The sequence below is a fragment of the Ursus americanus genome, chromosome 21, assembly GCF_024610735.1.
Source record: "Ursus americanus isolate L20-20 chromosome 21, mUrsAme1.1.p, whole genome shotgun sequence".
Lineage (NCBI taxonomy): Eukaryota > Metazoa > Chordata > Mammalia > Carnivora > Ursidae > Ursus > Ursus americanus.
Window position 1 is genome coordinate 58201527 of NC_142147.1, and position 21777 is coordinate 58223303.

At 41.6% G+C, this 21777-nt stretch overlaps 1 protein-coding gene across 3 annotated transcripts in view; it reads right to left on the bottom strand.

Moving 5' to 3' along the window:
* LOC123776973 (uncharacterized) overlaps positions 1-21402 on the bottom strand; it is a 36726-nt gene extending 15324 nt beyond the window's left edge. The window contains exons 1-2 of one of the 3 annotated variants that reach the window (XM_087853263.1): positions 12836-21402; positions 10113-10239 (exon numbers count right to left, since the gene is read on the bottom strand). In XM_087853263.1, the coding sequence (XP_087709389.1) occupies positions 10113-10146 (34 nt within the window). In that variant the 5' untranslated portion in view covers positions 10147-10239; positions 12836-21402. Of the gene's footprint in view, positions 1-10112; positions 10240-10391; positions 12626-12649 lie in introns of those variants that run through there. The other 2 variants (XM_045773368.2, XM_087853264.1) reach the window with 2 other exon arrangements.
* Positions 21403-21777: the final 375 nt, after the last annotated feature.

The following is a 21777-nucleotide window of genomic DNA, read 5'->3' on the forward strand; positions in this document are numbered from 1 at the left end:
CTTCAGACCTTATTTACGAGAAAGACTAAAGACAGTTCTTCAAGCTGAAATCAAAGAACCTAAGTAGTAACATGAAAACATATCAAAATACAAAGCATACTGCTAAAATAAGTACATAGTAAAATCCAGAGGATGCTAATACTGTAATATGATAGTATTTAAATCACTTAACTCTAATATAAAGGTTAAAAACCATAAGCAATAAAAATAATCAGTTGCAATAATTTATTAATGATTACACAATATAAAAAGATGTAAATAGGGATATCAAAAACATAAAATGGGGGTTGGGGTAGAATTTTGTATACCGCTGAAATGAAGTTATCAGCTTAAGACAGAATGTTATAAATAAATGTAAGATGTTTCCTGTAAGCCTCAAGGTAACCACAAAGCAAAAACCTAATGTGAACAGAAGAGCAAAGAACCAGAGTATACCACTATAGATAATCATCAAATCACAAAGGAAGACAGCAAGAAAGGAAAGAACGAAGGAACTACTAAAAATCCAAAAAACAATAAGATAGCAAGAGTAAGTCCTCATAAAAGTCTCCAATTCAGAGACAGAGTGGCAGAATGGATTTAAAAACAAAACAAAACAAAACAAAACAAAACAAAACAAAACAATGACAACAACTAAAAACAAGACCCAACTATATGCTGTGGATATTAGACTCACTTCAGCATTAAGGACACACATAGGCTGAAAGTGAAGGGAGCAAAAAAGATACTTCTTGCAAATGGAATACAAAAAGCAAGCAGAGGGGTGCCTGGGTCACTCAGTCAGTTATGCGTCTGCCTTCGGCTCAGGTTATGATCCCAGGGTCCTGGAATACAGCCCCGTGTCAGGCTCCCTGCTTCGTGGGGAGCCTGCTTCTCCCTCTTCCACTGGTGCTTCCCCTGCTTAGGCTCTCCCTTCTCTCTCTCTGTCAAATAAAATAAAATCTTAAAAAAAAATAAACAAAAACAAAACAAAAAGCAAGCAGAAGTAGCAATACTTTTATCAGACAAAATAGACTTAGAGACAAAATCATAACATAACAATAAAGGAGCTAACTTATTGAGAGGATGTAACAATTGCAACTGTATAATGCACCAAAGACCAAACTTCGGAGCACCTAAATACAGGAAGCAAATATTATGATATTCGATCCGAAGGCAGATAGACAGCAACACTGTAATAAGAGGGGACTTTAATATTCCCCTATCAACAATGGGTAGATGATCCAGACAGAAAAGAAACTTTGTATTTCAACTGTACTTTAGATCAAATGGACTAGTAGATATACAGAGAATATTCAATTCAACTGCAGTAGAATACAAACTCTGCTCAAGGGAATACAGAACATTCCTTAGGAAAATTTGTATTTTGTAAATCATAAAACCAGTCATAACAAATTTAAGAGGAATAATATCAGTTATGTTTACTGACCACAGTAGTATAAAACCAGGAATAAATAATAGGAGGAGGGGTGCCTGGGTGGCTCAGCTTTTAAGTATCTGCCTTCGGCTCAGGGCATGATCCCAGGGTCCTGGGATCGAGACTGCACTGGTCTCCCTGATCAGTGGGGAGTCTGCTTCTCCCTCTCCCACTCCCACTGCTTGTGTTCCCTCTCTCGCTGCCTCTCTCTCTGTCAAATAAATAAATAAAATCTTTAAATAATAATAATAATAATAGGAGGAAAGCTCAAAAATTCAAAAATATGTGGATATTAAAGAACACAATCATGAAAACCCAATGGGCCCAATTAAAAAAATATTATCTTGAAACAAAGAAAACAAATACAAAATACCAAAGCTTATAGAATATAGCAAAAACAGTTCTAATAGGGAAATTTAGAGCAATAAAGGCCTACATTAAGAAAAATGTCTCAGATAAGCAAATTTACATCTCAAAGAACAAGACAAAAGAACAATTTAAGGCTGATAGTAGCAGAGGGCTGAGATCATAGAGGGCTGCAAAACTTTAGCTCTAGGGGAAAATAGCATCTAGCCTCCTTTGTACTTTTATTCTTTATTTTTTTATTATTTTTTCCTTTACTTTCGTCTTTTTCAATTCTTTTTATTAATTTTTTGCGTTTCTATTTTTATACATTTACTTTATACATTTTTTATTTATTTTTTTACTCTCATTGTAGTCTTTTTTCTTTCTTATTTGGAATCTATATTCTTTTAACAAGCAGATCAAAACACACCCAGAATCTAGTTTTTTTTTTTTTAAAGAATTTATTTATTTATTTGACAGAGATAGAGACAGCCAGCGAGAGAGGGAACACAAGCAGGGGGAGTGGGAGAGGAAGAAGCAGGCTCATAGTGGAGGAGCCTGATGTGGGGCTCGATCCCATCACGCCGGGATCACGCCCTGAGCCGAAGGCAGAAGCTTAACCGCTGTGCCACCCAGGCGCCCCAGAGAATCTAGTTTTTTGTTGTTATTGTTTTGTTTTTCCTTTTTCTTTCTTCTTTTCTTTTCTGGACAAAATGACAAGATGGAGAAATTCACCCCAAAAGAAAGAACAAGAGATGGAAGTGTATTCATGGACAGTGATTTAATCAATACAGATGTAACTAAGATGTCTGAACTAGAACGTAAAACGATTATAAGGATACCAGCTGGGCTTGAAAAAAGCATAGAAGACACTAGAAAATTCTTACTGCAGAGATAAAAAAACTAAAATCTAGTCAGCCCAAAATGAAAAATGCTATAACCAAGATGCAATCCCAAGTGGAGGCCTTAAAATGAGGATGAACACATCAGAGGAATGAATCAGTGATACAGAAGATAAAATTATGGAAAAGAATGAGGCTGGAAAGAAGAGGGAAAGAAAGGTATTGGACCACAAACTTAGACTTGGGGAACTCATCAGCAACTACACTTGTATCATAGGAGTCCCGGAAGTTGAAGAAAAAGTTATTCGAACAAATTATAGCTGGAAACTTCCCTAATCTGGGGAAGGACACAGACATCAAAATCCAACAAGCATAGAGAACTCCCATTAAATTAAAAGCCAGGGCACCTTGGTGACTAAGCATCCAACTCTTGATTTAGGCTCAGGTCATGCTCTCAGGGTTGTGAGATCTAGACCTGCACTGAGCTCTGTGTTGGGCATGGAGACTGCTTAAGATTCTCTCTCTCTCCCTCTGCCCTCCGCCCACCTATCTGTATAAAAAATAAAACAAAAAATAAATAAATTCAATAAAAGCCTACCATCGTCAAGTCATATCATATGTCAAATTCACAAAATACACAGGCAAGGAAAGAATCCTGAATGCAGCAAAGGGAAAAAAAAGCCCTTAGTCTACAAGGGAAGACAAATCAGGTTTGCAGCAGATCTGTCCACTGAAATTTGGCAGGCCAGAAAGACACGGAAGGAAATATTCAATGTGCTGAATGAGAAAAATATGCAGCCAAGAATTCTTTATCCAGCAAGGCTTTCATTTAGAAGAGAAGGAGAGACAGTTTCCCAGACAAACAAAAACTAAAGGAGTTCATAACCACTAAACCAGCCCTACAAGAAATTTTAAGGGGGATTCTTTGAGTGGAGGAAAAAAGAAAAAAAGACCAAAAGCAACAAAGACCAGAAAGGACCAGAGAATATCACCAGAAACACCAACTCTACAGATCACACCATGGCACTAAATTCATATCATTCAATAATCACTCTAAATTTAAAAGGACTAAGTGCTCCAATGAAAAGATGTAAGGTATCAGTATGGTTTAAAAAACAAGATCCATCTATATCCTGCCTATAAGAGACTCATTTTAGACCTAAAGACACCTGCAGATTGAAAGTAAAGGCATTGAGAACCATCTATCATGCTAATGGAAGTCAAAACAAAGCCAGAGGAGGGCACCTGGGTGGCTCAGTTGATTGTCTGCCTTTGGCTCAGGTCATGATGCCAGGGTCCTAAAATTGAGCCCGACATCAGGCCGCCTGCTCAGTGGAGAGCCTGCTTCTCTCTCTCCCTCTGCTGCTCCCCCTGCTCATGTTCTCTCCCTCTCTGTCAAATGAATAAATAAAATCTTAAAAACAAACAAACAAACAAAAAAAAAAAAAAAAGAAAGAAAAGAAAAGAAAAGAAAGCAAGCTGGAGTACCCATACTTAGACTCACACTTGGAAAAAGTAGATTTTATACCAAACGCTGTAACAAAAGATGAAGAAAGGCATTACATCACAATTAAGGGGTCTATCCGTCAAGATCTAACAACTGAAAGTACTTATGTCCCCAGCTTAGGAGCACCCAAATACATAAATCAATTAATAATAAACATAAAGAAACTCATTCATAATAACACAATAATGGTAGGGGACTTTAACACCCCACTTACAGCAATGGGCAGATCATCTAAGATAATATAAAAGGAAACAATGGCTCTTAATGACACATTGGACCAGATGGACTTAACAGATATATTCACATTTCCTCCTAAAGCAGCAGAATACACATTCTTTTCGAGTGTACATGGAACATTCTCCAGAAGAGATCATATACTGGGTCACGAATCAGGCCTCAACTGCTACGAAAAACTGGTATCATACCATGCATATATTCAAACCACAATGTTATGAAACTTGAAGTCAACGACAAGAAAAAATTTGGAAAGACCAAAATACACGGAGGTCAAAGAACATCCTACTAAAGAATGAATGGGACAACCAGGATATTAAAGAAGAAATTTTGAAAAAATACATGGAAACATGTGAAAATGAAAACATGACAGTCCAAAACCTCTGGGATGCAGCAAAGGCAGTCATTAAGAGGGAAGTATATTGCAAATACAGGTCCTCCTCAAGAAGCAAGAAAAGTCTCAAATACACAAAGTAACCTTTCACCTAAAGGTGCTAGCAAAGGAACAGCAAACAAAGCCTAAAGCCAGCAGAAGAAGGGAAATAATAAAGATTGGAGCAGAAATTAACAATGGGGGAAACAAACAAACTAAAACTCCCTAAAAGAATGGATTAATGGGGGCGCCTGGGTGGCACAGCAGTTAAGCGTCCTGCCTTCAGCTCAGGGCGTGATCCCGGCGTTATGGGATCGAGCCCCACATCAGGCTCCTCCGCTATGAGCCTGCTTCTTCCTCTCCCACTCCCCCTGCTTGTGTTCCCTCTTTCGCTGCCTGTCTCTATCTCTGTCAAATAAATAAATAAAATCTTAAAAAAAAAAAAAAAGAATGGATTAATGAAACTAAAAACTGGGTCTTTGAAAGAATTAATAAAATTGATAAACCCCTAGCCAGACTTATCAAAAAGAAAACAGAAGGGACCCAAATAGATAAAATCATGAATGAGAGAGGAGAGATCACAACCAACACCGAAGAAATACAACAATTATAAGAGAATACTATGAAAAATTATATGTCAACAAACTGGGAAACCTGGAAGAAATGGACAAATACCTGTAATCCTACAAACTATCCAAATTAAAAAACAGGAATAAATGGCAAATATGAACAGACCCATAACCAACAAAGAAATTGACTCAGTAATCAAAAATCTCCCAACAAACAAAAGTCTAGGGCTGGATGGATACCCATGGGAATTCTACCGGACATTTTAAGAAGAGTTAATACCTATTCTTCTCAAACTTTTCCAAAAAATAGAAATGGAAGGAAAATTTCCAAACTCATGCTACAAAGCCAGCATTACTCTCATACCAACATTAGACAAAGACCCCACTAAAAAGGAGAATTACAGGCTAGTATCATGATGAACAGGAATGCAAACATTCTGAATAAAATACTAGCAAATCAGGGGCGCCTGCATGGCTCCATCAGTTAAACGTCTGCCTTCAGCTCAGGTCGTGATCCTGGGGATCCTGGTATGGAGCCCTGCATCAGGCTCTCTGCTCGGTGGAGAGTCTGCTTCTCCCTCTGCCTCTGTCCCTACCCTTGCTCATGCGTGTGCTCTCTCTCTCTCTCAAATAAATAAATATCTTTTAAAAAATAAATAAAAAATAAAATAAAACACCAGCAAATCAAATCCAACAGTACATTAAAAGAATTATTCACCAAAATCAAGTGGGATTTCTTCCTGGGTTGCGTGGGTGGTTTGACAACTTCAAATCAACGTGATAGACCACATGAGTAAAAGAAAGGATAAGAACTATATGGTCCTCTCCACAGATGCAGAAAAAGCATTTAACAAAATAGAGCATCCTTTCTTGATAAAAACCCTCAACAAAGTAGGGATGGAGGGAACATACATCAACATCAAAAAGGCCATATATGAAAGACCCACAGCTAATATCACCCTCAATGGGGAAAACGGAGAGCTCTTCTTCTATAGTCAGGAACAAGACAGGGATGTCTACTCTCACTAGCATCAAACATAGTACTGGAAGTCTTAGCCTTAGCAATCAGAAAACAAAAAGAAATAAAAGGCATCCCAACTGGCAAGGAAGAAGTCAAAATCTCACGATTTGCAGACATGATATTCTGTAGAAAACCTGGAAGATTCCACCAAAAAATTGCTAGAACCAATACATGAATTCAGCAAAGTTGCAGGATACAAAAGCGATGTGTAGAAATCTGTTGCACTTCTATACACCAGTAACGAAGCAACAGAAAAAGAAATCAAGGAATTAACCCTATTTGCAATTGCACCAAAAACCATAAGATACCCAGGAATAAACCTAACCAAAGAGGTAAAAGATCTTACTCTGAAAACTATCAACTACAGGACACTCATGAAAGAAACTGAAGAGGAGGGGCGCCTGGGTGGCTCAGTCATTAAGCGTCTGTGCCTTCGGTCCAGGGCGTGATCCCGGCTTTCTGGGATCGAGCCCCACATCAGGCTCCTCTGCTGGGAGCCTGCTTCTTCCTCTCCCACTCCCCCTGCTTGTGTTCCCTCTCTTGCCGGCTGTCTCTCTCTCTGTTAAATAAATAAATAAAATCTTAAAAAAAAAAAAAGGAAGGAAGGAAGGAAGGAAGGAAGGAAGGAAGGAAGGAAGGAAGAAAGAAAGAAAGAAAGAAAGAAAGAAAGAAAGAAAGAAAGAAAAAAGAAAGAAAGAAAGAAAGAAAGAAAGAAAGAAAGAAAGAAAGAAAGAAAAAGAAAAGAAACTGAAGAGGACACAAAGCAATGTAAAATATTCCAAGCTCATGGACTGGAAGAACAAACATGGTTAAAATGTCTCTACTACTCAAAACAATCTACAAATTCAATGCAATACCTATCAAAATACCACCAGCACGTTTCACAAAACTAGAACAAACAATCCTAAAATTTGGATGGAACCACAAAATTCCCTAAATAACCAAAGCAATTCTGAAAAGAAATACAAAACTGGAGGCGTCACAATTCCAGATCTCAAGCTATATTACAAAGCTGTAGTCATTGAGACAGCATGGTACTGGCACAAAAACAGACACATAGATCAATAGAGAACCCAGAAATGGACCCACAACTCTATGGTCAACTAATCTCCCAAAAGAAGGAAAGAATATCCAATGGAAAAAAGACAATCTCTTCAACAAATGGTGTTGGGTGAAGACCTAAGTGTGAGATAGGAAACCATCAAAATCCTAGAGGAGAACACAGGCAGACATCTCTTAGACCTTGGCTGTAACAACTTATTAAACACGTTGCCGGACCCAAGGCAAACAAAAGCAAAAATGAACTACTGGGACTTCACCAAGATAAAAAGCTTCTGTGCAGCGAAGGAAACAATTGACAAAACTAAAAGGCAGCCTACAGAATGGAAAAAGATATTTGCAAACAACATATCTGATAAAGGCTTAGTATCCAAAACCTACAAAGAACTCTGACCAAACTCAACACACCAAAACAAATAATCCAATTAAGAATCGGGCAGAAGACATGAATACACATATTTCCAAAGAAGACATCCAGATGGCTAAGAGATGTATGAAAATATGCTTAATATCACTCAACATCAGGGAAATACAAATCAAAACCATGATGAGATACCATCTCACACCTGAGAGAATGGTTAAAATTAACAACACAGGAGGGGCGCCTGGGTGGCTCAGTAGGTTAAGCCTCTGCCTTCAGCTCAGATCATGATCTCAGGGTCCTGGGATCTAGCCCCGGATTAGGCTCCCTGCTCAGCGGGGAGCCTGCTTCTCCCTCTCCTCCCTGGTCCTGCTCTCTCGCTATCTCTGTTTCTCCTTCAAACAAATAAATAAAATCTTTAAAAAAATGTTTTAAAAAAACAATACAGGAAACAACAGGTGTTGGCGAGGATGTGGAAAACGGGGAACACTCCTGGACTGTTGGCAGAAATGCAAAATAGTGCAGCCATTCTGGAGAACACTATGAAGTCTCTTCACAAAGTTAAAAATAGAGCTACCCTACAATCCGGCAATTGCACTACTAGGTATTTACCCGAAAGATACAAAAAAACAGATAAGAAGGGATATATGCACCCCAATGTTTATAGCAGCATCAACAATAACCAAATAAGAAGAAAGCCCAATGAATGAATAAAGAAGATGTGGTTTGTATATGTGTATACACACACACACACACACACACACACACACACACACACACAGGAACATTATTCAGCCTTCAAAAAGAATGAAATCTTGCCATTTGCAACTATGTGGATGGAACTAGAGTATATTACGCTAAGTGCAATAAGTCAATCAAAGAAAGACAAATACCATATGATCCCACTCACTCATATGTGAATTTAGGAAAGAAAAGAGATGAACATATGGGAGGGGGGAACAGAAATAAGGAGAGAGGGAAACAAACTGTAAGTGCCTCTTAACGACAGAGAACAAATTGAGAGTTGATGGAGGGAGACAGGTCGGCGATGGGCTAAATGGGTGATGGGTATTAAAGAGGGCACTTGCTATGATGAGCACTGGGTGCTGTATGTACATGATGAATCATGGAATTCTACTCCAGAAACCATTACCGCACTGTATGTTAACCTACAAAATTTAAATTAAACAAACAAACAAAAAAGCTACCATATGGTCCCACCATTGCCATTTCCAGGTATGTATCCCAAGGACACAAAATCAGTATCTCCATAAAGTATCTCCACACACATATCCACTGAGGTATTATTCACAATAGCAAATATATGGAAACATCAGTAAGTGTGCCTGAGTGTTTCCAGTGACAAAGAACATTTAGCACACACACACATGCAGGAATATTCAGCCATAAAAAAGAAAGCAAAACCGCCCCTTGCATGAATGACATAGATGAATCTAGAAAATACTATGCTAAGTCAAACCACACAGAAAAGACAAACAGTGTATGGTATCACATCTATGGATATTCTTGAAAACAAACAAACAAACAAAAACATCAGAAACAGAAAGTAGAATACCAGAAGCTCAGGACTGGGGGAAATGGAAAGATGGTCAGGGGTACACACTTTCACTTACAAGATGAGTAAATTCTGAGGATCTAATGTACAGCATGTTGAGTAGTTGTTAATACTGTATTGTATACTTGAAATTTGGTAAGAGAGTGGATATTAAGCTTTCTCACCACCAAGAAAAAGGTAATTATATCAACTGATAGGTGTGTTGATTACTTTCATTTACGTAATAATTTCATACTGTATATCAAGTCATCATGTAATATACTTTCAATAATATAATTTCATTTGTCAATCATACCTCAACAAAGCAGAAGGAAGGGGGCAAGGTGGAAGAAGAGATGTAAAATACTACTAAAAGAACCATACAGGAAGGTCTTGAGAAGTAGCCCATGATGTATCTACATAGTGGCCATGCCAACACCTGCAAATTGAGGCACAGGCAGGCACAAGGAAATGCCAGCTGAAGGAAGGGATCACATCCTGGACCATCGAAAAGGCATGGTCTGGACACACAGACCCAATCCAGGTAGAGGGCAAGCATGGTGCAATCCATCAGCCTCACTGCATGACTACTGACCTCCCATCTTAACGTGTCAGGGTTCCGCACAGAGGGTGCTGGGGCTCTAGGGCTGAGAAAATGACACGCCAACAACTCAGAGGCGGCAACATAAGCAACAGCAACTACCCAGAGCTGGGGAAGCAAGTAGTGCCCACAGAACACATGACAGAAGGACAAACATACTGTGGAAAATAAAAGGGGGACACAGAATACAGAGTCTGTTTTAGGTCAAGGGGAGGCTGAGGCCCTTACCCAGTGAGGATATAAGTGTAAAGTTCTCCAGCATCACACGGTGGTACAGCCGTCTCTGAGCCTCATCAAGAAGCCTCCATTCCTTCCAGGAGAAGTACACGGCAACGTCCTCAAAGGTCACACCACACTACCATGAAAGGAAAAGTTGGAACCATGAACATTCTATGATAACCCACAATCCAACCCCAACACAACCACCCCAGTCTCCCCTGCCACCCCAGCTCCCCACCTCAGAATAAATACCAGGTCCTGGTGCCACTAACACCATGCTCCTCTCACCTTCCCATCAATCCGTGTTCAGTCCTCAGCAGTAACAAGCAGGGGGACACACAGATGCAATCTAAGCTCCAGGTCTGGGCTGCAAGGTCCCATCTCTCTGACACGATATTCCCGGGGAGTCTCCCAGATTGTGCCCTCAAAACAGACAACTGTAGGCCCTGCTTTACCAGGAAGTCTTCAATACCAGAGCCCTGCGGCCCTTAGCTCCCACTTCCTCTCCATGTGTACGGGATTCTGTAGACTGTACCTCTCTCATGTCTTCAGACCCCACAGATGAACTCCCACACTTTCCTGCCCCACACCAAAGGATTCTCCCTTGACTCACATTCTTGTCACATGACATCCAAAGGATGTTTGACAAACTCAAACAGGTTCCACTACCACCCCAGTACTCTCACGAATCCCAACTGAGGGAAACCCTCAAACGCTGCTGAGAAGCCTTCTTCACCTGCCTCTAATCCTCGCTTCGTTAACAGATACTCCAAACCACATGTCAACTTAGGATACTCACAGACCCTCTTCTACTTCTGTGCCATCCATACTGTCCCTCAACAATCAGAACCCACCACTCTCCACCGAACCTTTGTGAGAACCCCAGCACTAAAGGTCTCCCTGCCAGGCACAGTGAACCACAAATGACCGCATTTGTCCAGACCTTAATTACCAACAAGACTTTGAAACACCCCACGCACGGTAAAAACTCACCACAAAATTCTGGAAAGCTGTACACCACTGAATAAAGAGCAGCCCCAACTTCAGTTATCATGGCAAAATTACTCCTAGGTGTCCTAGCTATCTCTTGTCCCACCATCCCATGGAAGGCTTATCCATGTATCTGCCAGATGATTCTATTTCACCTGTGTTGGAAATGTCCAGCAACCCCAACCATGTGCTATGCAAGAAAACCACTCTTCAGCACACTTTACTAGGAGCCTCTCACCTACTGGTAGCATTGCCAGGATACACTACATTCCCAACCTAAATGTGATCCAAATCTCCACCCTGGTCCACACAATAGCCATCACTTTTCAAATTCTCCATCATGAATCTTTCCCCCAGTTTCCCAACATTTCCCGTCCAGCTGCCCACTTGATGCCATCAATCACACTTCTCTGAGACATCAGACATTGCAAGCAATGTCAAAACAACTTAGGTATCCCAAAGGACAATCAATCTACTGGTAACTTCCATCCGGATGATGGGAGCTTCCATCTCTTTGGCTGCTAGGACCTGTGAAATTAACAATGGTAAATCTCACTAAAATGGTAAATCTCATTAAAATGGTATGTGGAGGTTGCAGGCTTGGGAGGAGCTCTGAAACACTACCACATATAACTGCAGACCAAAGAGGAGAAACAGACTTGACCTTATATGGGATACCAGTTCACTACCCCAAACCCAAAAAGCCAGTCTTTCCTATCACCCCACGCAACAGCTCAGCCAATGAGAAGCCACAACTCCCACCTTACTCCAGTGGACTTGTAGTTTATAACAACAGCCTTCCCAACTTCACCCCTTTCCCCTTTAAAAAGACAACCTTTCTTTTGTTCTCCACATTGGCCTACTGTTTTGGCTCAGCTTGTTTGCTCCGAATTGTAGTTCACTTTCCTTTCCATATAAACCCACTTCTGCGGGTAAAAGAGCAATTTTTAAGGTTCACAGACCAACAGCCCTGGGGTTTTCCCTCACTCCCCCCATTCTCCTTCCACCTGCAACACCTACAATTTGCCTTAGACCTTCTCAAAAAGCAGACCAGTAGTCAACCAGTTCTCCAGCATCCAAGGTGCACACGGCAGCAGTCCGTGGACAATACCAGCGACCACTGCAACTCCCTCCTCCTGCGCTCCCTGCCTCCTCGCTCACCCCCGCCGCGGGTTCTCGTCTCTGCGGCCAGGGAAAGCCTATTGACACCTGGCTTAGACCACCTCTCGTTACCGCCATGAGACACGGACTGCTCAGGCAGCGAGGGGACAGGCCTCACTGGCCGCGCCGCATCTTGCTCCTGACAGAAGGCAGGAAGACGTGCTGTTCCCCGCTGCTGGCGCAGACCGCCTCCAGCCTCTGCCCCAGCCGGCCCCTCAGCCCGGAGCCCGTCCCGCAGCCAGCACGCCGGCGCTCACACACGGGCCCCCGCCCTCCGGCGCCTCCCTGTGCCGGACACCGGGGCCTGGGCCGCAGGGACGCGAGCAGGTGCCCCGCCTCGGGCCTTTCGGGTCTGCGTGGGGGGACGACGGGGAGGGCGGGGAGCGAGCGTTTACCTGAGCCGGGTCCCTGGGAGCGGCCGCCGCCATCGGATTCGGTGGGCCGGCAGCGGGGCCGGAAGGGAACGGACACCCGTACTCAACGGTGTGCGGCGAGGACAGCGCCTCCCCTCGCGTCCTCACCGTCAGTCACCCCGGTCCGAAACCCGCGGTACGGAACCTTAGAGGATAAACAGACCTAACCTGAGGCTAAAGACCGCCAGCGGGGGATGAGAGCGGAAGTCCCGCCCCCAGCGGATGCGCTCGCCTAGGAAGGCCGTGTCCTGTTACCTCATTGGCCCAGCGCTGCGTCCTGGTACCGAGGCTCTTCCGGGGGGTGTGGCTCGCAGAGCTCTATTGGTCTCAGAAACCGGGTCCTCTAACCCCCGCCACCTGCGAGTGCCTGAGCTTTGGTCACGTGGCACCCTGAGGGCTGCTGGAAGGTGCTGCTTCTACCCAGAGGGACCGGCTTAGCTCCTTGTTAAAGGCGGAGAAGAGCCATACTTTTAGATTCCATGAAGGTCAGTCAGCTTCCAAAGAAATCCATTATTTTAGATGTTCTCAAATCCTTTTACTAAGGTAAATGACATATCATTTCGTACAGCACTTCAGAAAGAAATGGGTCTGTGCATAGGTGGAAAGATATTGTTGCTCCTCAAATATTTGCACCCTGAAACATTAGAGTCAGTTTTGGACTTGGTTAGGAAGAATACAAAAAAGTCCCTGTTAAACAACAGTATATTGTAAAGGTACATTGTAAAAATCTGATAGCTTTATCCATCGCCTTGTGAATTGGGCAGCATCCTAGATTCTAGCAATTCGAGGGCAGCTCCAAAGCGCTACAAAAAAGGAAAGGTTTTTAGAGGTAGGACAAGAATATCATAAACAGAAAAAAGGATTACGTCAGATGAGGTCAACTTATTGTGGGGACAAAAGAGTCTTATTAGGAAAATCCCTTATCTTTCTTTGGAGGATGGAGAGGGCCTATCGATGTGGTAAATTCCCTTTTTGGTGCTGACCAGAAAATCCCTGACTGAGCTCGGAAACTACATTTCTGGGGGAGGTTGAAAGTGCACTGGGCTTAGGTATTATGCCCTGGTCTGGTGACATGATGGAGCAGAAGCTACTCCATTTGGGGCCTGTGGTTTCCTCTTTCACACCCCGTACAGGTCCATGACATTGAAGAAGGACAAGGGATGGTAGGCCACCCCGAATGAAGTGCTCTATGATGCGGTCAGCCTCTGGTTCCACACTAAACTTCTCTTGCCTGTATAGTGATTGTGTTGCATCTATCGAGGAACACTTTTATCCATATATTTCTTACTCCATATTCTCAGATGTACTTAATTCCTTTTAGGAGTCTGACATCATCCCAAACATAGTGCAACTTAACTGATAGTATTTTTGGTACCAAACACACATTGCCATTTTCAGCTGGAACAAATATGCAAGGGGAGAATCTGAACCCTGAAATAAAGGGTTGTCTGAACCCAATGATCTCATCTTGCGGGAAAGTGATTTTTTTTTTTCCTTCAGGAATTGGCAGCAGTGTTGCTTTGTTCTTTCCAGTTGGGGAGGTAGATGTGAATAGGTGAGAAGTGTGTCAGAGTGAATATGGACCTAAAATTTGTACATTATAGATTTGTTCAAAAATTTCACAAGGAAATTTAGAATTTTTAGAATACAACTTAATAAGACACAACCCACCAGAGTGGGAGGAATACACTCTGAACAAACACTTCAAAATGTAATATACATGTTTCATGGTGGTTTCAAGGACTTTCCAAATTGCTTTATAAATTCAGCACAATCCCAAGGAAAATCCAACAAGTTGTGTGTCTCTGTGTGTGTGTCTGTGTGCATGCGTGAGGAAGATAGAGAAGAAAATTGACAAACTGACTCTAAAATTACAGGGACATCAAAAGGCCAAAAACTGTCAAGACAATTTGGAAGAAGAAAAAATTAGTAGGCTTTACCCAACCAGATCGCACCATTTCATTGTAAGACTACACAGATTGCGACAGCTTGTGGCACAGATAGACAAATAGAGAAATAGAATAAAATAATATCCCTATACCGCCATTTGCTTGTGAAAGGGACTATACTGAAGTGCAGTAGGTACAGAATTTTTTTTCAATAATTGGTGCTGGGACAATGAAATATCCATGTGGGAACAATGACTCCTACCTTCCCTTATTTGGTACTATAAAATGGAAGCATGTAAATTTGCCCTTCAAACAATATAGGCTGCACATGCCAAATGAGTACCAGTAAGATTACCTGAGCCCATACAGGTTGTTAAGATAAATAGCTGGTGGACAAAGAGATTAGCACTTGAATGGCATGGAAGAAGCTGGAGCGCTGCTGAGAGCATACAATAGCTCTATGATTCTTTCTATGATAGACTTATGTGGAATCCAGACTGGGGCCTACCTATGGCAAAAGCCTCCGAATGCTACCCAGGGGGAACTGCTAGGATGTTGGACCAGAAAATTTCCATTTAAGATACAATTACTAGCTGGCTATTGGGATTTGAAACTGCTTATAAGACTGAAAAACATAAAGTAATCTGACACCTGAAATACCCATAATGATTCAGGTGATGTTAGAGAAACACTCTAATAAGGAAGGCAGTGCCACGTGTTCCCTAATAACATGGAAATGATTTGTGCCGGAATATGCTACCGGGGGAATCCAAGGAGGTACTCTTTGTATTCACAAGCAGGTAGCCTCTTTTCCCCTAGGGCCAATTTTGGAAACACATGTGGAGCTCCTGGATCCTATGATCACATGACCACATGGGTGGTAACTTGGCCCACAGGTATCAGCTCTACCTCCAGAGGAGCTAGAGACTAAGGTCAGCAACAAGGACAGACTTGTCTGCATTACCAACCCTCGATGAAAATTCTGGACACCAAAGTTTGCGTGAGCTTCCCTGGTAGGCAACACTCCATGTGTATTGTCATACGTAGTTGCTGAGGGAAATCAGTACCGTCCACAGGACTCCACTGGACAGGACAACTAGAAGGTCAGTGCCTGGTCTCTCCTAGACCCTGCCCTATGCGCCTTCTTCTACTGCTGGTTTTAATCTGAATCTTTTGCTGTAATACACTGTAACCATGAACATAACAACATTGCTGAGTTCTGTGCATTCTTCTAGTGAAATACTGAACCTGAGGGGAGTTTTGGAGACATCTTGAACTGAATCATATATTTTGCTTCATTTTCTAGTTTTGGAGTGCAGGAAGGAAACCGGGACCTTTTATTAATCACTGCCTGAGAAAGAAATTGGACTCTGATTCTTAATAGAGTCAATGGTTTTTCATTACTACCAATATTTAATTTGATGCTAAATTTGGCCCAGATTTGGGTGATGGGAATACCTGAGCTACAGCCTGTGTGTGTGTGTGTGTGTGTGTGTGTGTGTGTGTGTGTGTGTGTGTGTGAAAATTATTCTTTGAGAATTTCCTTGTTTCCAAATGCAAGAATATTTTCAGGCACATGTTGCACCTTTTCTGTCCCAGCTTGGAATCAGCTTCTCCAAGGATTCTGGTTCCTTTCATTAGAAAATGGTATTTGTAAATAAACAATTGAGCACCAGCTGTGTTCTCTACTACTGGTAAGTCATTGATTGTCAGAGTTGGGGGAGGCTAGGAGATGTACACACGTATAAATTTCTATATACTTTGATTTCTTTAACTATGATCATACCTATAGAGATATCACACCTATCTTTGGAATTGTGAGGCTCTGAGAGCACTCTCCTTGGGGCTTTTATTTAAATGCAGACTATAGGATACAGTTGGATAAAGAGCATTCCAGCATTGAGGGTTAAAGACATATCTGGGCAGAAGACCCTCAGGATCCTTATTCACAACCAGACATGCCTCATGTATGGATTGAACCACTTAGATCTGTGTGATGATGCAGCTTGACTTTAGGAGAGCTGGAAGCATAAGTTCTCAGCAGGAACTTTAAGGCCCCCTGGTTCCATGACATGAGCCAGGTGAAAGCCATCAGGAAAGAAACCAACCTTGGGAGAATTTAAGACGTTAAGGAGCACGTTGTATTCCCACTGCCTTTATCTTGGTGAAGAGTCAAACTAGATATGCAGATGTCCGCAGAGATAAGAATAAAATGATCTCTATCCTCCATAGTTATCCCCTCTTGGTTAAGTGTTTTTAATTATAAATCACACATTCTTAGTCCTTTGCCTACATCACCGCAAAAAGACAGCTGCCAAAATATTAAGTATGTGTGCATCATATGAGGTGTGGCTATTGGGTTTTTTAAGATTTTATTTACTTGAGAGAGAGTGAGACAGAGATAGTGACAGAGATAGCAAGAGGGGGAGGAGAGGGAGAAACAGAATCCCCACTGAGCAGGGAGACCAACGCGGGGCTTGATTCCAGGACCCTGGGATCGTGACCTGAGCTGAAGGCAGATGCTTAACCAACTGAGCCAACCAGGCACCCTAGGTGTGGCTACTGGTTTAAAGAAAATTTCAAAAACAAAATATCCCAGCAACAAAGGTATTTGTAATCATGTACAAGATTGGTAACTATTTTACCTCTCCATCACCAAGATTTGAACTTTAAGAAAGGTATCAGTATAAAAACAGAATTACCATATGATCCAGTTTAATTCCACCACCGGGTATTTACCTAGAGAATAGGAAAACCCTAATTCAAAAGATATATGCACCCTATGTTTATTGCAGCATATTTACAATAGCCAAATTATGGAAGCAACATCTGTCCATTGATAGATGAATGGATAAAGAAGATGTGGTATATATACACAATGAAATATTACTCACCCATTAAAAGAATGAAATCTTGCCATTTGCAACAACACAGATGGACCTAGAGGGTGTTAAGCTAAGTGAAATAAGTCAGTCAGAGAAAGACAAATACCATCTGATTTCACTCATATGTGGAATTTAAGAAACAAAACAATAATATAGTCAACACACTGATGGTTACCAGAGGGGAGGAGGGGGGGTGGGTGAAAAAGGTGAACGGGATTAAGAGTACACTCATCATGATGAACACTGAGTAATGTACAGAATCGTTCAATATGCTGTACACCTAACACTAATAAAACACTGTACATTAATTACACTGTATTTCAATTTTAAAAAATTGTAATAAATTAATTAAAGGTATCAGGTTAATTAAATTTGAAATTATATATATATTTTTAAAGATTTTATTTATTTATTTGACAGAGAGAGACAGCCAGCGAGAGAGGGGACACAAGCAGGGGGAGTGGAAGAGGAAGAAGCAGGCTCCCAGCGGAGCAGGGAGCCCGATGCGGGGCTCGATCCCAGAACGCTGGGAACACGCCCTGAGCCGAAGGCAGGCGCTTAACGACTGAGCCACCCAGGCGCCCCTGAAATTATATTATTTTTAACTAATTCTAGTCCCCCTTTTGACCAAACATATTCTGTTGAGAGAGCATCCATAGAGGTTTTAATTCAGTTTCCCAATATGCTTTATAATCTCTATCCATATTACCACAGATTTTGTTAGAATCCATTAAATTAATCTTATCAGTTATACCAGTATTACACCAAATAACAATTAAATTATGAATTAGACAAAGATCATTACAAAATAAGTCAGATTTAGAGTAGTCTTTTCTTGGCCTTCCCCTCCAAAAGGGGCCTTTGCCCATACAGTAGACACCATCATGGAATGGAGTTTAAATCAAGGGCCAAGTGTCAGCCAGATTATTGAAATCTTCTTGTGAGGGCACAGTATCTGCATACTGGGTCTATCTCTAATGAATGCTTTGGCTTCCCACTGGAAAAGAAGGCATTAGCCAAATCCAGAACAAAATACTGGTATCTCTGAGCGTGTAGCATAACTTCAACTGCAGATAGCGTATCAGATACAGCTGATGATTTGGGGTCCAGGGTGGGGGTTAAAACTATCAAGTCCTCCAAAATCTATAGTTAACCTCTCTGATCCATCAGCTTTTCTTACATACCATGAGACCATTAACTGGGATTTTGTAAACACTAACACAGCTGCATCTAAAAGATCCCGGGGTGCCTGGATGGCTCAGTTGGAAGAGCATGCAACTCTTGATGACAGGGTACTGAGTTTGAGCCCTCATGTTGGGTGTAGAGATTACTTAAATAAATAAATAAATAAATAAATAAATAAATAAATAAATAAATAAATAAAAGCTTTAGAATATTTTTTAAATTAAAAAAAAAATCGAAGATCCTTAACTAGGGGCACCTGGCTGTCTCAGTCAGTAGAGAATGTGACTCTTGATCTTTGGGGTCCTGAGTTCAAGTCCCACGTTGGACGTAGAGCTTACTTAAAAAAAAAAAAGGACTAAGTAGATTTATATAACATCACATCCATTCCAGTAACGCACTATGGTCAGGGGGAGGCAACAACCACACATGGTTTCTGTCCAGAATTCCTTTGTGGGCGATGCTTTCACCTGTAAGCCTTCTACAACAGCATCACAGTCCTGTAATAGTTCCCTCTCACTTTTCATTGGAAGTTATAACAACACATAGATCATCAAGCCTAGCAACTGTGTATTTTTTACTGCCCTCAGGCCGTGTTACCAATACCAATGAAAGTAGACTTGGGGCCCCTGCTGGAAGGTCACGAGACCCTGGCCTGCCCATCATTCAGTCATAATCCTCTGCATTTCCCTGCCTGGTTATAATAAGAACAGGTTCTGAGATTATGCCTCTTCTTTATAATCTTAATATTTTAGAAGTTTATTGTGACTAAGATAAATTGAATTTGTTCCAGTTCTTTGAACAGATTACCAATTTCTTAGTGATCCATCAAAATTTTAGTAACTATTCTATCTACCTTCTCCTTTTTAAAGATGTCACTCTTTGGGGTGCCTTGGTGGCTCAGTCGGTTAAGCATCTGCCTTCGGCCCAGGTCGTGATCTCAGGGTCCTGGGATGGACACCCACATTGGGCTCTCTGCTCAGCAGGGAGCCTGCTTCTCCCTCTCTTTCTTTCCCTGTCAAATAAATAAATAAAATCTTAAAAAAAAAAGTTTAAAAACATCACTTTTAATCAACCACCTGAACATTTTTATCTGATTTATTCTGAGATTTCTCCCATCTCTTTTATTTATAGTTATCTTTCTTCTGAATCATCCTTACCTTTCCCCCAGCATTAAACCCCACTCAAGAGAGCTGAACAGAGATGCGTAACATCATGCCTCACATCATACCGTCTCCCCTTTTATCATGTCAATCAGCTGGCTCAGAGGGATAGCGATAGAAGGTATGGTATCATACTGAACCACAGGCTGTAATCTACAGCTTTAAGAGCCTCTAGCTGCTTCTCGGATGCCTTTATCTTTGCCAGAAAAGGCGGGGGGCAGCCAAGGAACCACATTCTTGGCTGGCATCCCCTCAGTTCGTATTTGATTTGCGATCCATTTAGCACGGACCTACAGACTCCAGTTCTCACTTATGTTTTTCCTCCGGTTTCTGAGAGCGGCACTTGTGCATACGCAACCCAGGGGTGGCCTGGAAACCAGCCTGTGAACGAAAATCCTTCTTCATCAGCCTCTGTCATCTTTCTTCCTGTGCAGTAAGTCTTTTTTTTTTTTTTTTTTTTTAAGTAGGCTCCACACTCAATGCAGCGCTTGAACTCACAATCCTGAGATCAAGAATCACATGCTCTACCAACTGAGCCAGGCAGGCGCTCCCCTCTTAGTCATTATTATTTAAATTATGATCAGGGGTCATGTTAAATATCCCATCCTCATCACCAACTACAAACACTTCACAAGTATTGTAAGTGAAAATATTTGCAAGACTCCACAGAACATACTCACATGAGGTTTTCTTAAAAGCAAAGGATATAACATAGCAAGAGAAAGAAATGCAGGGCCATATTGGGGGTCAAAGATCCACGCGGTTTCCCAGATTCTTATTCACACACTCTTGTGATTCACTCCCAGATTAAGCCACAAATATGTGAATGAAGAACCTGGCTTCCAGAGAATCAGAAGACTCCAGCAGGAGTTTTTGTGCCTTTCTGGTAACACAGTCAAGCCAGACTATCTAACCATTATGTCAATTGGAAACCATGAGCAACCAAACTGGGACTAGGTGTGGTCAGAAAATTTTTGGATATTAAACAATACATAATAAATCCCATGGCCCTTATCTTAGCAGATTGTCAAAGATAGATACTCAGAAGTCCCTAGAAATAAAGTTAGAACTTTTTCAGTCCAATTTTAAACTAATTCTATCTTAGATGAAACAAATGCACAATGTATCAAAATGTGGGGAATTCTGCTAACATAGTAATTATAGGGAAACTTAAAAAATGACTACATTAAAAGGGAGTTCTCAAATAAATAACATAGTCTACCTTAAGAAAATAGGAAAAAGACAGGGGCGCCTGGGTGGCACAGCGGTTAAGCGTCTGCCTTCAGCTCAGGGCGTGATCCCGGCGTTATGGGATCGAGCCCCACATCAGGCTCCTCCACTATGAGCCTGCTTCTTCCTCTCCCACTCCCCCTGCTTGTGTTCCCTTTCTCGCTGGCTGTCTCTCTGTCAAATAAAATAAATAAAATCTTTAAAAAAAAAAAAAGAAAATAGGAAAAAGACAAATTAAATCCTATGGGCAACCCTATTTACTCCATCATCTCTCTCTCGTGCCTTGGGAGTAGTCCCGCCTCTGGCAGCATAAACTGGCAACTCAGGAAAGCTGTTTCTGTGAGTCACCAAGAACACTGAGTAAGTCGGGACGCCTGGGTGACTCAGTCAGTTGAGCGTCTGCCTTCAGCTCAGGTCGTGATCCCAGGGTCCTAGGATCGAGTCCCTCATCAGACTCCTTGCTCAGCAGGGAACCTGCTTCTCCCTCTGCCTGCCACTCCCCCTGCTTGTGCTCTCTCTGACAAATAAATAAAATCTTAAAAAAAAAAAAAAAAGAATATTGGATAAGTCACAAAAGCCACATCCCTGGAATCCTAGACCTCCCTTCCCTCAATCCATTTTCCTGCTGGCGCAGCAACAGTTCCAACCTGAGGCATCTAGAGTCTAAGGGAATCCACAAAATATTTAGGTTATTTGTCCTACACGTGATCTTGGCCACAGGAAACAGCTCTGGAAGTCCTGAAAATTTCTGTACTCTTCTC